The 17,535-nt window shown below is 33.6% G+C and overlaps 1 protein-coding gene across 1 annotated transcript; it reads right to left on the reverse strand.

The window, feature by feature from the left end:
- Positions 1-11,223: 11,223 nt before the first annotated feature.
- Positions 11,224-16,871, reverse strand: LOC132745850 (complement C1q subcomponent subunit A-like). Its single transcript, XM_060734847.1, has 3 exons — positions 16,661-16,871; positions 15,229-15,316; positions 11,224-11,673 (listed from the first exon to the last, which is right to left on the reverse strand). Exons 1-3 carry the CDS (start codon positions 16,835-16,837, stop codon positions 11,270-11,272), a joined length of 669 nt encoding a protein of 222 aa, XP_060590830.1. The 5' UTR covers positions 16,838-16,871; the 3' UTR covers positions 11,224-11,269.
- Between the last annotated feature and the right edge of the window lie 664 nt (positions 16,872-17,535).

Consider the following 17,535-nt stretch of genomic DNA (forward strand, 5'->3'; position numbering starts at 1 on the left):
GTCTAGATTCACAAGGAAGTCATCGCCTATAACTCTAAAAGTGTCCTATGTCCATTTTTGCAAAATTTGAGATAAATGAACCATTCTTTTAACCTTACATTGCTCTATCTTTTAAGCTTTGGGTTCAAGGTTATGATGACCTAGAAACGGAGTTACCGAGTATGAACTTTGCTCTATGTCCACATTTCGCATGATCGTTTTATCCTTATAGTAGGGTATGTACGTTTGTTACGGCACCATATGTAAAACGGCACCATTTGTAAAATGGTGCACCATATGTCAAAAAATCGGAACCAAATACGAAATTTTTTGCCGTTTTGCCCTGCACCAAATGTCAGTATTTTCGGTACCATATGTAAAATATTTTTTGATATGCACCATAAGTAAGAAAAGATGCACCATTCGTAAAATGGAAACAAAATCACTTGGAGTAATATAATAGGGGTAATATTTTCTGTACTATAACATAGTCTTATCATTATTTATTCAACATCATCATCATCAATCATATCATCATCATCAATCAACGCTGACTGACGCCTTACCTACGAGCTAACCAGTTATTCAATTAGTTAGTTTGATAATATTAAACTTAAAGAAACCTATCGTCTCCATTGTGTTTCACATACTTTCGTTTTTGAAATTATTGACAGTTTAGACATTGAATTTTTATCATTAAAGTGATGTCTCAATAACAGATATTGTCTAACAAAGCATTCAAATTTCATATGCGCTAATATCTTATCAAGTAAAAATAATTAGTTTTTCTGTTTTCTAGGGCGGGCCCTGCTTTTTTCCATGTCTTATACATGGATGTTTTTCTGTTTGCACGTTCTAATTTGTGGACGTTTGTCAGGTCCTTAAGCTTATCGTTGCTATACACAATAATGTGCAGTCATACACAACAAAAACTCCAATAAGTAACATGTAAGTTGCTATATGTACGGTAAAATCCTCTCATTAGTCTTGATATTAAAGTAGAGCCAATTATCCTTTTTTAACTATTTAAACGCGCAAGCGAAGCGAGCGCTTTGTAAATTCATGTTTAATAATGGTGCAGTGACATGCACAAAACAATATTTTAATTATTTTGCAATAATAATTATAAATGATTTCAAAATTTTTTTTTGCAAAAGTAAATATGACTTTTTTTGTTTTTAATGAAATAGATTATAAATTTTATTTTGGTGAGAGATTGCTTATAAATTAGTTAAATCGTCGTTTTATAAGCATTTATAAAGTTTATTATGAAAAGAAGATATAACAACGAGATAAAAATAATGTGAATATGCGGTTTTCGTTGTTGAAAAAAGGAGTTTTTATTGCACCATGTATGTACAGTTGTAACATAGTCAAACTCATACTTCGATACACAAACGATATAATCTGTGCGCGAGCGGACGCGCTTGAATAAACCACTTCTTTGAGAAAAAAACAGTTGGAAGACAATTATATTTTTACAATAAAAAATAAAATTTGTTTTTCGCCAGTGTGTATTATCATATCATCATTTTCTCCGGAGTGTATTATCATATACCATTTTTCTCTAGTGTATATTATGATATCACTATTCTCTCCAATAACAGGATCTTTACCGGCAAATAAAGGACAATGTACCGACAAAAAAAGACTACCGTAGGGACTCTTACGACATTCAAGGACTGTACCGACAATTACAGGGACTTTACCGACAAATAAAGGACTGTAGCGACAAAAAAAGGACTACCGTAGGGACTCTTACGACATTCAAGGACTGTAACGACAATTACAGGGACTTTAATCGACAAAAAGGACTACAGTAGGGACTTAACCGGCAAATAAAAGACTTTCACGACAATTACAGGGACTTTATCGGCAAACAAAGGACTGTAACGACATATAAGGACTACGGTTCGGACTCTAATGACACTCTAACGTGTTTGACCATCAGGGATTTTACTGGCAGGACTGTAAACATGCATCCATGTATGTACGTATGTATGAATGTATGTATGTATGTATGTATGTATGTATGTATGTATGTATGTATGTATGTATGTATGTATTCTCTCCAGTGTGTATTATTATATTACCATTCTCTCACAGATATAATAATACACACTGGAGAAAATGATGATATGATAATACACACTGGAGAGAATGGTCATATAATAATACACAATGGAGAGAATGGTAATATATAATAATACACACTGGAGAAAATACATACATACATAGCGTAGATGGGCAAGATAAAATTTTCATCTCGTGTTGTCCAGGGGTTGCAGAGTTGTGCCCTTAGCCAGTTTTCAAACTAAATTCTCGTTTTCTGACAATGCGGTGTGAGGGGGTATTTATCAACTTCAGTGATAACTCTAGTTTTTCAAGTTATAGCCATTTGTAAAAGCACTACATTGTATCGTATCTGATAAATTTGTATTATGCTTACAGATGGGTTTTCTTTTTAAGTGTATCTGCTGGGACAAGGCCGAGGCAGCTCGGATTAGTGACTGATGAGGACTACAGAATAATGGCTGATATGTGTATGAAACACAAGTGTCTAGACTGGAAGAAGATGACAGTCTCTGAACGAAATGCAGTATCAAGATTCTATCGAAATAAAGAACATTTCCGAATAGAAAAAGATCATCCAACGCCAAAACTATTTTATCAAAAATAAGGAAGTTCTGAAACAATCTGATCTTAGAAGTATGATAGTTAAATTTTACCATGACCTGAAGGGTGTTGGCTATCGAACACTTTATTATCGACTACAGCAGTCATACGCAGGCGGAAGTGGCAGCGGTCTAGTTACGGAAGTTAAAACAACTTTTGAACAATTCTTATTGGGCTAATGCTTGGTTGTTTTTTAAAGATGGTAGCAATACATGGATGATACATCATTGTCCGAGTTTGGTACAGAAAAAGGAACGTATAAAGTTTTCATATTTTTAGAAATCTAGACTAAATAGAATCCTCAACAAAGCAACCAAACATTAATTTCAACATGAAGTCGTTGAATGTTTCTGTTCTCTGTATGAAGAGAAGTCTTCAAACAACGCAGATGACCGCTTAGAGACTCTGGCCAGCGGCTATGGACTCTTATGGGTCTCTTATTGTTTAGTTTACTGTTACTTAAACCTTCGAATCATTCAATAATCAAGTACCGTTCAGAAAAGGTGCATTAGGACACTGGTCTCGCAACAACAATGTTATTTTATTAGTTGTTAAAAACATTTTTTATGTTTTTATGTCGTTACATGTACACAGTTCTTAATTTATTACCTCATTAAAACTGATGGTACAGCATTGTTCGAGAGTATTATTTATTTTACTGTTGATATAAAATTAAATCCTTTATTACTTAAGCACCGTTAAGAAAAGGTGCATTTGGACACTGGTCTCGCAACAACAATGTTATCTTAGTTAATAAGACGTTGTTTTTTTTGGTTGTTACATGTACATAAATGTTACTTTAATTCGCTGCAACTGCGTTTCTAAAGTTTTGTTTCACGAGTTTATCTGAATTTATTTATGTTAATGTTTTGAGTCACAGTTTTGCTAGTTATTGCAATAAATTTAGAAGAAAGAAACTATTGTTTTGGTTTTCAATAAAAAAATTTGATGGAAATCTGCTGCTGCTGTTGCTGCTGCTACCGCCGCCACCAAACCGCCATTAACAAAACCACCGCAACCATTACCACCACCACAATCACCACCACTACTACTTTATTGTACTAGTTCTACTGCTAAAGGTAATACTGCTACTTTTACAACAACAAGACGTACGTACAATTGCTACTGGTGGTGGTGGTGATGATTATGATGATGATGATGATGATTATTATTATTATTATTATTATGATCTTGTTGGTGCTGGCGACGACGACGATGGTGATAATAATGATAAGACTATGTTATAGTACAGAAAATATTACCCCTATATATTACTCCAAGTGATTTTGTTTCCATTTTACGAATGGTGCATCTTTTCTTACTTATGGTGCATATCAAAAAATATTTTACATATGGTACCGAAAATACTGACATTTGGTGCAGGGCAAAACGGCAAAAAATTTCGTATTTGGTTCCGATTTTTTGACATATGGTGCACCATTTTACAAATGGTGCCGTTTTACATATCGTCGCCTAACTCTTAAAGTGTCCTATGTCCATTTTTGCAAAATTTGAGATAAATGTACCATTCTTTTTACCTTACATTGCTCTATCTTTTAAGCTTTGGGTCCAAGGTTATGATGACCTAGAAACGGAGTTATCGAGTATGAGCTTTGCTCTATGTCCATATTTCGCATGATTGTTTTATCCTTATAGTAGGGTATGTACGTTACTTAGGACAATTTTATTGTGAAACCTGAAATAAGCCAATCAAAACACAAACTGATGGTCAGGTGACCTTGGTCGTTTTCGCGATAATAGTGCGCTAAGTCAAAACTTCCGGTAGGGAATTTTCTTGCCAATATTTTTTGTAATGCCATTGATTGTGTTTCCAAGCAAGATGAAATAATAATATGTTAGTATATTAAACTAAAATCTCTGTACGTGTAACTGCAATTTGCTTTTTTAATGTCGAATGCACTGTAATCTCAGAATTTTAAGAAGTTTTACAAAATCTAGTAAATATAATTCGGATAAACAATATTTCGGATACATAAATAAGTAAATTAAAGTTTACCTTTTCATTTTTATTGTGAGCTATGCTAAAATCATTGATATTATAATCTACTTAAATTTAAATATCATTGTAGGTTAACCTCGTGGTGTTGCCCGACGGCGTCCTTATACACATTTTGGGCTATATCGGCATTCAAGATCTGTTGACAAATGTGAACAAAGTTTGTAGAAAATTTAACGATTTGATAAGCAATTGTCAAGACTTTGGTGTGATTTTGAGATTGATTATCCTATTGTGTCACTGGACAAAGTTGGATATAATGTTATATGGAATGAACAAGTCACTGGACGAGGATCTAATGAACTTGCTAGTGCTGTAACTGTTATTTTAGAAAACGATTTGAAGGCTCATGAATCCTCATATAAGGAAAATAACATTGTGGTATGATAGTTGTGTACCACAAAACCGGAACAGCATGATGACCACTGCTTTAGTTTATAACTATTTCAACAAAATTATCCTGAAGTGGTTGAAATTGTTCAGAAATTTTGTACTCCTGGACATTCTTGTGTTCAGGAAATTGATAACATTCACTCACATACAGAGAAAAAGCTGAAAGTTTCAGAAATTTACAGTTCTCTAAGTCTAATTAGAAAACTTAAGCAAGTCCGTCCGGATAAAACCGTAATCACACAACTAAAAATGACGTGATTTTTGACTATCGAGCGGTTGCAGAGAAATTCACATTTAACTCTGTCCCATTTACAAGAGTTAAAGCATTGAAATATGTGAACGGATTGCCGTTTCAAGGTTTTTTAAAAAGTCATTAGATGTCCAGTACACAGAGGCGACAATTCTAAGGACAACAAGGTTATCTTGTAAAGCAGACCTACTTCCTTTGCCTAAAATTCTAAAATGTGGAAAGGGTTTGTCTGATGACAAGAAAAAAGATATAGAAACCATGCTACGATTTATACCGACAGAGGATCGCATGTTCATGAAAAGTCTGTGCAAAATATAAACCTTTATAAGTGCAAGTGCTATAGTATTACCAAACAGACATCATAGGAATTTGATCATGGTATTATTCTATAACACAATTTATCAAATACTCATCTACATCTACAGGTGATTAATAGTATGTTTGAGAAATTTACAAAATTCAATGTTATGATGAGACATTGAAATATATTTTCTTTTTTGATGTTGATGTTTTTGATGTTGCAGCATGTTATTGTTGCATTTATGTTTAAAACTGCAAGCCACATGAATAGCTGATTTACGTTTAATATTAATGACTACTACATGGCAGATTTGATAAAGTATTTTGGCAACAGGTTTTCTTACATTGTTAAAGAAAGTAAATAACATTTTAATAATGTTAACCTTAGTCCATTGAAAAAATGTTAGATAATAGAAAATTCAAATCTTTCATGACTTTTTTTTCACGGTATGACGAGACGCTGTTTTATATTTTTGTTTAATACAGACATTTTGCATTAATGTCAGTTGTATAATTATGTTAATACATACAGATTGAGTTTTTGCAAAGTAACATGCTGTATATGCAAATATAAAGACAATTGTATACCTTTTATATGATGTATATCTATATTTGTCTATAATTAAGATATGTGTCTTTGTTACGCAACTTACGATCAGTATTTATGTTTAAGATATCAATTTCTATTTGTCATGACAAGAAGTCATATTTATTAATGTTACAAAAGTTATGATAAACAGTTATAAATTGTTTAACTTGTTGTGACTAAATATTTGGGGACCAATATCATAAAGTCTTAACACTTTAGGTTTGATGCATTACGTTACGTTTAGGTCAGTTTTCTGAATTTATTTTCCCAAGTTTTATACTATTATACAAAGAAACATCCAGTCGCTCATTTGCGTTGAAAAAGTATTGCGACGGCTTGTAATGATTTACAATAGAATCTAATTGCACATACGGACAAGCATAATAAGTGTATTTTAAAGGTTAAAACAGCCTGTGTATGTAATAATTTCTACCATTAAAGTATCGTATCTCTGGCTCCTTCATTTAATTTTGGTATAACCTTGCTTTATCTCCAATGACGCACTTTTAGAGTGACTTTTTAAGAAATATTTTGACCTTTTGCTCTATCTCAAATTTGTTTTTTTCATATTTACTCTCAGTCTTTCTCCAGAAAGAAAAATAAACGCCTTTTGTGCGCATTAAAATCCTAAATATAGATGTGTGAAAAATTTCAATTCCGTGGGGTCACGTGGAAAAAAATATTAAGATGCAAAATGTTTAAAGTCGTTTTTCTCAAAATAGCATTTTGGCAGTTAGGACATTTCAAGAGTAAGCCGACGAAGTGTATACTTTTCCACAAGAGGGCAAAATAGTGCAAAAAGGGAACTGAAATCTGGTAAAACAATTCTGCCAAACTGCAATAAGAATTTATTGGCCATGACCATGAAATAAGAACGATAATATTATGTAGATTACAAATTCAAAATTTTCAAAGTAAAATATACCGTGTCACGAAAAACCAAACATAATGGTTTGCGACCAGATGGATCAAACCCGCTGCCATCCCCCATCTGATCAGGATCCACCTGTTCGCTATCAGTTTATTTTATACGGTTTGAAAGGGTGCGTGGGCGCAGGTGGCTGGATCCAGCTGGCCAAAAAGCATTATGTTGGTTTTGTCGTGACGCGGCTCATATGAGTTGTAATCGTTGACCACCTCTCTACATGGATGAGTCAATAAAGACAGTTAAAAAATATTGAGAATGGCGTTTTTTCTTAATCTTTTAGCAATATTTTAAGAATATTTACAGGTTATTTATCATATAAGTTGAACAATACAGTAATATATTTAAAGGGTACACGACTTGAGAAACTGTACTGGACAAGATACTAAAATAACGTCATTTAAAAAAGGATAGTTCCACAAAATGCACATCTTAACCCTGGAAAGTCGCCATATGACTGCTACTCTGGTGTTGGTGCGACGTGAAACCAAACACAAAATAAACAGAGTTGCGGCCCTTGAACTATTATCAGACTCTATCAAAACGGATTTCAATATTGATGTACATTTTGTTGTTTTGTTTAATATTGCTCATTAATACACGTCAGAGTATGGCCGAAAGGTGATAATCGGCCCCGAAATGAATAATGCCCTCGGGCTGAAGCCCTCTGGGCCATTATTCATTTTGCGGGCCGATTATCACCTTCCGGTCCTACTCGGCCGTGTATTAATCTCTTATTACAATGTGTTTGTATTTAATTCATATGACAAAAGATAAAGGATTCTAAATATGTATATACGGCAATGGTAAATCTAGGTTATTAGTCACGTTCCATAGCCCTAGTTTAAATACCAATTTATGCCTTAAACAGTAACAAAAATAGCTGAACTAAACAAAAAACTGATAATAGATAATCAAAATACCACCGATATTTGAAAATGGTTCTTCCTCCCCCCCCCCCTAAAAAATGAAATAAATAATAAATAAATGAATTGTTTTACCATAGACCATCAGTGCCTGTATAAACTACATTAGAATATTAGTTATAAAGATTGTTGACAGGTTATATGGCCCTATATAAACGGCTATTTGTAAATATAACCCAGGCCGCTAGGCGAGGGTTATATTGCAAACAGCCGTTTATATACGGCCATATAACCTGTTAACAATCTTTATAACGAATTTATAATACAGCAAACATCATCTTTTAGAGAAAAAGGTAAGATTTGTTCATGAATCGACAACATCCGTGTATATAAAACTATATAAACGTCACGATTATCCAATGAAAAACGACGTTACAAACGTGCAGTATTATAAAAAAAACTATATAAACATCACGAATATCTGATGAAAGGCGACGTTACAAACGTGCAGTATTATAAATGATCTTATAATACTGCACGTTTGTAACGTCGCATTTCATTGGATAATCGTGACGTTTATATAGTTGCTGTCGATTTATAAAGAAATCTCGCTTTATTCCTCTAAAAATGATAATTGCATATTATTTCCGTACTTGAAATAGGTAAAGATGCATGGCCTCAATATGGAGCATTACTCGTCCCTATTGCTAGGATGTTTATATTAGCAGTTTGACAGTTAAAATGCAACACAATTCTATGGTCCAAGGCAATTATAATTCTTTTAGTAAACAAATTAAGAACTTTTATTTGGTCCTCGTTTCCAAATCAAATAAAAAAAAATATTTTATATGAAATTTAAAGTCTTACTTTGTGGTGTATTAGAGCACTACATAGTGCACGTTAAAATCCACTTGCTACTAAAGTACTATGCTTCAAATGAACAAGAGGGCCATGATGGCCCTGAGGTGGCTCACCTGTATAAAGGCACCCGGAGCGGGGCCAGTTTAAACCCCAGGGCTTTTATTTGAACAAACTTAGAAGACACCCATTAGAAGATGTTTCACAATGTTAAGTTTTTACTACACACATATAATGAAAAACAATGATCTACTCCCCCCCCCCCCCCCCCCGTCAGGACCAATTATAATCCAGGGGCTTTTATTTGAACAAACTTGGTAGACAACAATAAGAAGAGGTTTCATGCTAAACATCTAAGCTCTAGCTCATTGGGTTTTTTAAAAGAAGATTTTTAAGTTTTTACTATACACATATAGTTAAAAACAATGACACCCCTGGGGCGGGGCCAGTTTTGACCCCAGGGCTTTTATTTGAACAAACTTTGTAGACACTCACTAGAAGATGTTTCATGCTTAATATCTAAACTCCAGCTATTTGGGTTTTTTCAAAGAAGATTTTAAGTTTTTGCTATACACATATAAGGAAAATCAATGACACCCGGGGCGGGGCCAGTTTTGACCCCAGGGCTTTTATTTGAACAAACTTTGTAGACACTCACTAGAAGATGTTTCATGCTTAATATCTAAACTCCAGCTATTTGGTTTTTTTCAAAAAAGATTTTTTAAGTTTTTGCTATACACATATAAGGAAAATCAATGACCCCCTGGGGCGGGGCCAATTTTGACCCAAGGGCGTTTATTTGAACAAACATGGTAGACACTCATAAGAAGATGTTTCATGCTAAATATCTAAGCTCTAGCTCTTTGGGTTCTTTAAAAGAAGATTTTTTAAGGTTTTACAATATGCATATAGGGAAATCAAAGACCCCTGGGGCGGGGCCAATTTGGACCCCAGCGCTTTTGTTTGAACAAACTTGGTAGACACTCACTAGAAGATGTTTCATGCTTAATATCTAAACTCTAGCTATTTGGGTTTTTCAAAGAAGATTTTTTAAGTTTTTGCTATACATGTCATATAAGGAAAATCAATGACCCCCGGGGCGGGGCCAATTTTGACCCCAGGGCTTTTATTTGAACAAACTTGGTAGACACTCATTAAGATGTTTCATGCTAAATATCTTAGCTCTAGCTCTTTGGGTTCTTTAAAAGAAGCTTTTTTAAGTTTTTACTATTATGCATATAGGGAAAATTAATGACCCCCTGGGGCGGAGCCAATTTTGACCCCAGGGATTTTATTTGAATAAACTTGGTAGAAACTCATTAGAAGATGTTTCATGCTAAATATCTTAGCTCTAGCTCTTTGGGTTCTTTAAAAGAAGATTTTTTAAGTTTTTACTATTATGCATATAGGGAAAATTAATGACCCCCTGGGGCGGGGCCAATTTTGACCCCATGGCTTTTATTTGAACAAACTTGGTAGACACTCATTAGAAGATGTTTCATGCTAAATATCTTAGCTCTAGCTCTTTGGGTTCTTTAAAAGAAGATTTTTCAAGTTTTTGCTATACATATATAAGGAAAATCAATGACCCCCTGGGACGGGGCCAATTTTGACCCCAGGGCTTTTATTTGAACAAACTTGGTAGACACCCATGGGAACATGTTTCATGCAAAATATCTTAGCTCTAGCTCTTTGAGTTCTTTAAAAGAAGATTTTTTAAGTTTTTACTATATGCATATAGGGAAAATCAATGACCCCCTGGGGCGGGGCCAATTTTGACCCCAGGGCTTTAATTTGAACAAACTTGGTAGACACTCATTAGAAGATGTTTCATGCCAAATATCTAAGCTCTATCTGTTAGGGTTTTTTAAAAGAAGATTTTTTAAGTTTTTCCTATTGGTTGCCATGGTAACCAGAGTTTTTAATGGAATTTAAATTTTTGAACAACTTTGAAAGGGGTCCACCTAAGGATCATTTCTGTAAAGTTTGGTTGCAATTGGCCATGTGGTTTAGGAGAAGATGTTGTTTGAAAAGTTTGACGCCATTTTTTGAAGGACGCACGACGCACGGCCGCACGACGCACGACGGACGCAGAGTGATGACAAAAGCTCACCCTTGAGCACTTTGTGCTCAGGTGAGCTAATAAAAAACACCAGTTCTTTTGGATTGGACTCTGGCTATAAATAAGTAGGTAGTGTAGGGTAGGTATGTAGGTAGGTATCTTACTCATGTTAATTGCGTAAATCTTAAATGTTGTGGTTGCAGTACTTAGAAACACAGTTTCAATATTATGCGAAACTAGCAGCATCTCTGGCATCATTGACTTTTATATGAGAGTTCATAGGGAACATATAAATAACAACGAACGTATCTAATTCATAATAGCTTTTATTTCGAAATGACATCAAAGCCGATATTATTCAGTTTCTGAAAGTAAAAAACCTGAAAACAGAGTGAAGCAGTTTCCATGTATTTCCCCAGCATGACTTGTTCTTATCCAAATTTCGGACCCTTGATCTAGTTCCAGCACCCATTGATTGCCGGTTGCCTCAAACCCCTGATTACCCAGGCCGTCAGCAAGAAACGTATTAACAGTAGCGCCATCTTTGACAATATCTAAATATTGTGTATGTCCAGCAACGGACATTGCAGTAGAAGAAAACACATACAACCCTTTATAAGGAGCTGTGAATATTCCGGTGGAGTTATGATATGCACCCGCAGTATTTGTAATGATCCTGTCGTAGACAATGGTGTGATGAACCCCAAGGCTTTTAACATCTGGAACCGAAACACACGCTGTAAATCCTATAGCGACACCTGAAAAACATATAAATACGAAACATATCGAGCGTTGAGCAATCTTTTAACAAACACATGGACAATGTGAATTTTGGGTTAAAATGACATGAAGTACGTCGCAGGAATGTAATAAATAGAGGATTTTTGCCTTATACAAACATAGCGTTCAAGCACTCTTGCCACATTCTATAGGGCAACAGGTGGTGTTCTTTTCGTAGTATTTGCCAAAGAAAGCTCTTCGAGAATCTCTCTATTCGACGCTTTTCACCGAATAGTGTTTCGACATTTTAATGAGGACCTGTATTCAGAGTAACTGTTGCTTTTTTGTCAGATAGAGATCCTTAATTAAATATGGGATACAAGGTTAATAATTATATTATGCATTGTAATACAAAAAATATGACGACAAAAGTTCCGATAAATAAAAATCAGATTTTTTATGTACCGTCCTTTTGTTTTTTAGACGTTCGTTTACCTGACTGACTGACTGACTGACTGTTTGTTTGTTTATCTAGATGTCTGTCTTATGTCCGTTCGTGTCTCTTTCTCTGTCTGTCTTTGCAAAAATGGTATGACCTTTCGTGATTGTAATTCTTAGCCTTGTGAGAACATACAAGGGGTGTCCGAAAGAAATTGCTTATTGTTCCGTTGCACAATATCCTCGTGGAAATGGCAACAAATCAATGCATACCTATAGAGAGCTGTTCAATACCTGCACAATGATGTATACATGTAGGTATAAAGCAAACAGTAGAGAATTTGACATTCGAATACACTCATATTGAGTAATGCAGTTTTCGATAATCCTTCTTTATCTAACTGTGTTAGTACAAGCGTTAACAAGAAGGGAGAAATTTATATAGCTCGTTTTAAGCTTGGTTGTTCTTTAAAAGTAGATATGCGCTTAATTATCTGACAATTATGCAATCTTCAAAGCTACATGCATCCAGATGAGCCAAAGTATTTCAAGAAAATCAACCTTTAGAAATAAGATTTTCAGAAAAGTAAATTTAAATATTCACAATTCAAGAAATAATTTACACGTAATGTGAAAAATTAATGTGATTTTTATTGATTTTTATCTTTTTACTGCGTGACTAAAAGGGCTATTGCACATTCTGACCTTTTTTTGCTATTTTTCGCAGATTTTGGTGCCCTTTGCAATACCAAAAGTTACAGAATTGTTGAAAGAAATGTTAGATATGCAGTTGGCAATATTGCAGCAATGGGTGATATTTCACTACCGTATGTACAAGATATTCTAAAGAATATCTTGAATTACAGGAAGATTTCTGCAAACAAGGGTGCCTCATTTGTTGAATGTCGATCAAGAGCAGCAAAGAGCCAAACACTAGTTCAAAATATTTTCTAAATAAGACAAAAAGAACTTTGTAAATGTGGTAACTGGCAATGAAACATGTGTGCAGAATTTTTGTCATAATTAATGATCAACATTATTTTTTGTCCAATCACATTGAAGTATTTTTCAAATTTCTGCTAAGTCTAACTTTAGTTAATGTGTACTAACTAAATAAAATTTACTTAATCTGTCGTCTAACCAGTCTAACAAATTTCAATAATGCATTATATTAGGGAGGAGTTAGATGTGTGGTTTGCACTTTGAATTGTAAAATACCTATAGGTTAGCAAAACAATGCCATCGTAAAAAGAATTAAGCGAGGTCAGGTGTTTCTAAATGTGAGGATACAATCAATTGATTTACATAGATAATACATGCCCCACGCAGAGATAAATGATTACATAGTAACTTTTTATATCCTTTTAATTCTAAGAAAAATGTCTGTTATAAATTGCTGACTGATTTAAACTTTATATTTTCTAGAAAAAGTAACCAAAACATTATTTTCTTTTAGTCGATAGGAATGAACTGCATTAACAATCCTTCAATGTTTACATTTTTGGCTAGAAAACTCATTGTAAATGGACCCACCTGTAAACTTAAATTGACACACAGAAAAATAAAAAAAAATCAACTGTTTTTCAAATAAGCAAATCAATAGGAATTTTAAATGTTAGTGAATAACTTGAAGCTAATAACGAATTTGTATCAATTAATAATCTCTAATGTATTTTTCTCAGATTTTTTTTCCAGATATTTTATAGAAACATGATAGAGGTACTGTAGATAAAGGTATAAATTCTGTGATATTTCAGTAAAACATGTGCCTAATTATATGTTGAAAGGGCCATTTATTTAGCTTATCTAAATGTGACATGTTAGAAACTTGACAAGGTGTAGACATCTTTTACAGCGAAAGGGTGGAGCTATCGGTGATTGGTTGAAAAAAATAATGTTGATCATTAAATAGGTAAATGTTTAATAATACACATTAACAAAAATAATTGGTCGCCTGCCTGCGGCAGGCTTGGCCAATTATTTTTGTTAATATGTATTATTAAACACTAACCTATACATGTTGTTTTGTCCACAGATGAACCAAACCCATAAAAAAGTTATGATAATTTAAGCAAATTTCAATAATTTGACCTTTGCAGTAAAGGTTATAAAATGTCAGTCATCTCAAAATAATTCAACATGTGTGTTTTGTCAAATGTGTTCTTTTGTCTAAGTATAAGTCAAATCTGTAAATAAAAACAAATTTATGACAATCTAAGAAAAATTCAATAATTTAACCTTGACTGTCGATGTCATTTATCTATAAGTCAACATCATATTTGAATTACCTTACATGTCAGTTTTATTACAAAATGTGTTATTTTACCCAAGTATAAATTGAAATCCATAACAAGATAACAAATAATGGTATATTGTGGCAAATTCACAAACCTGACCTTTAGTGTTAATGTCGAATCAAGATCAAGAACAATAAAGTTTTCTTTAATGTCTCGTCCCAGGGATTGGTGTACCCAAGTATGAAGACAATTCAAACATTAGTGAAAAAATGTGAAATCACAAAAATTTGATCTTAAAGATCATGGTCATTTATGAGTCTTTAATTCATTTTAAGGCATTTGTACTCGAGTATGAAGAAGTTCCATTTATAAATAACATAATGATATAATCAATTATCGCAAAAATAATAACTTAATTAACTATAACTAATATAATAAGTATAATTAATATAACTAATCTAAATAACTTTTTAGACATTTTTGGACCGGAACAGTAGCTACTAGAGTGTTTGTAAGATTTGTCTACCTTTGACTCTTGTGACCTAGATTTTTCATCCAAACTCGTCCGACAAACATCCTGACCAAGTTTGGTGAGAAATGAGGCAAAAATGTGACCACCAGAATGTCAACGAACTAGATATGGACGGAGGACGGGCATTCAACGATCCTAAAAGTTCACCTGAGTCAGCTCAGATGAGCTAAAAACCACAACAATAGATTCAATCAAAGTGTAGGTACACAATAACTGGTTTCAGTCATTACACGGATTATAGATAGATGTCTGGTGCTAGACTGCATCTTTACCTAAAGCTATAGTTGCAAGACCATGATCAGCTAATAAAACAATACTACGTTTATAGCAATAATTGATGAGTCTTATAAAAATAGAGCTAGCTTGTAACACTAAAAGGGTTTTACCAGGAAGGATTGAACGCCGATGATCGCTCACATTTCTTGGAAAATTCTTCTCCGATTTACTTCTTTGACTTCCTTGTATCTGTAGTTTCTGAAAAAGGTCAGAGTGATCTTGTTTACTATAACTGTATAAAATCTAAGATATAAATATATCTAGAGAACATGTCAGTATAAACATAACACCACTGCATAATAAAATGAAAAGAAACATTATCGGATCTAATAATTAACATATGCATAACATTATGGCATACACATGTATTGTTCATGCATATAGAAATAAAAGTACATAGAATTAAAACTTTGTTACTTTGTACTTGTAAAAGATATAATCATGGATAAACGCTCATGAGTAGTTATATTTTAACTGAAAACCAACAATTACAAATATGTTAACAACTTTCCATGTCTGAATCTATTTACATAGATATTTTCAACAACATATCTAATATACTGTTGAGTTGCCTTGGGATTCATCTTACGGGTATAGAGTTTTATAATAGAACATTCTATACCGATCTATGTTTCCGGGTTGTGGCATTTTTGTGTAGGAAGCTATAAGCTTGTAGACACGCCCCCAATTCCGTTCCTGGAGCCAATCAGTAAAAAATATGATAAACAAGATCAACAAGGAAAGGCGGTGTTCAATGTATAGATTCTTGCTCAAGGAAACAACGGCTTGCGCAAGCAATCCTTAAATAATTAGTTTCGACGCGTTAACCACTTGGTCTTGCCGCAACATACGAGGGTTGATCCAGATATTCGTAGACTTTTTATGCATTTTCTTTATTCATTGTTACATTGTAGAAATATTGGTATAGTTGCAAACTGTTTATCGGAACAATTACTACGAAAAAAAGAGCTACAACTATTTGCATAAGCATTGTAAAGCGTCATCGCCCTGTCTAAATATGCGCTGGAGACTCAGTGAAATACGTCGCCTTTATACCTAGACAAAGTTCATCAAAAGCTTTCCTCGTAAAAACATCACTGTGACGTAGATGTAGTCTGCAAAAATGGCATCATTTGGACATTAAGTAACAGAAAGAACTAGCTGTGTTGGCTTCAACGATCAAAACTGTGCTCGAACATAAAGTTGTGTCAGAATTTAGGCAAGAAACTTTATTACAGCGCATATGATCATGACGTTGACGTTTATCACGTCAGAATTGAAACAACGCGGTACGGGGGTAATGTCGTTAAGATGGTGTTTAGTAATCTGCACAAGTTGAACGTACCCGCATAGTGTTATGTAAATTTTTCAGTGAAGATAAATAAAAGAGCGTATCTTATGAAAATGTATTTTTTATTTTTATTTATATGTGATGTAAACTAGATATAGTGCGAGTCTACGAAAATCTGGATCTACCCTCGTATTTTTGTCGTTAGCAAACTTAGCTCTTTTGTCATATTTTATGTATAAAATAGAATCTACCTGTATCTGCTGTTCGGCTGCGGACAATTTACTTTTCAGACTCTCAATCGTCTTTTCCGACATGTCTTGGCGGGCTTCCGTCACTGCAAGCCGAGCTAGCAGGGCATCAAACTCTGGAGATGTCGAAATGACGCCATCATAAAAATATATTAATAAAATGCAAGTATATAACTTCATTTTAAATTATGTTAAGTGTTTTACAAGGCTGTATACACTGTATAGATGTATATACAACATATGTAAATATTCACACACATCTTAATTAGGTTATATATTGTTATCTTTTTTCCTATTGAAATGACAATAATAATGTGATTAGTTGAAGTGCGATTATATAACTGAGGGAACAAGAATGATCAGGGTGATTGAATTCTGTTAATACTATAAAAATGTAGTTATGCTAAAAGGTGAAATCCAAATGGCCCATCATCTGGCATGTATGCATATATATTGATCAAATATTCCCTAAAACCGTCGTAATTTTGAGAAACTTTTAAGAATTGATAATTATCTGGTAATTAGATACAAAAAAGTGTTAAGCATAATGGTCAGCAATTTTTTCAATAGGCGCACGCTAGTAAAAAAAGTTTGCCTCACCTATTTAACCTGAAAAAGGATAACTAAATATAGTCCGTAAACTAAAATTTTTCGCACAATAATGAAGATAATGATAAACAAAACTAAATATGATACGGAAATAATAAATACGTATATATTTTCTCAAAAGAAAAAAACTGATTGCATTGTGGATGTTAATGACCTGCTTTATATTTTACTTCAGCATTTTTATAACCTCCCTACCTTAGGTATTTTCATTTCCTCTCTACCATGCTTCAGTATTTTTATTACCTTACAACATGACATCAGTATTTTCA

This window comes from Ruditapes philippinarum, unplaced genomic scaffold (genome assembly GCF_026571515.1).
Source record: "Ruditapes philippinarum isolate M1 unplaced genomic scaffold, ASM2657151v2 ctg445_1_1_1_1, whole genome shotgun sequence".
NCBI classification, from domain to species: Eukaryota; Metazoa; Mollusca; class Bivalvia; order Venerida; family Veneridae; genus Ruditapes; species Ruditapes philippinarum.

Bases quoted from the DNA above. Each gene is read 5' to 3' on its own strand.
- LOC132745850 (XM_060734847.1), bottom strand. From the start codon at position 16,837: ATGAAGTTATATACTTGCATTTTATTAATATATTTTTATGATGGCGTC. The intron at 15,317-16,660 runs GTAGATTCTATT...GACCTTTTTCAG, and splicing joins CAGCCGAACAGCAGATACAG to AAACTACAGATACAAGGAAG. The intron at 11,674-15,228 runs GTAAAACCCTTT...TATGTTTTTCAG, and splicing joins TCGGCGTTCAATCCTTCCTG to GTGTCGCTATAGGATTTACA.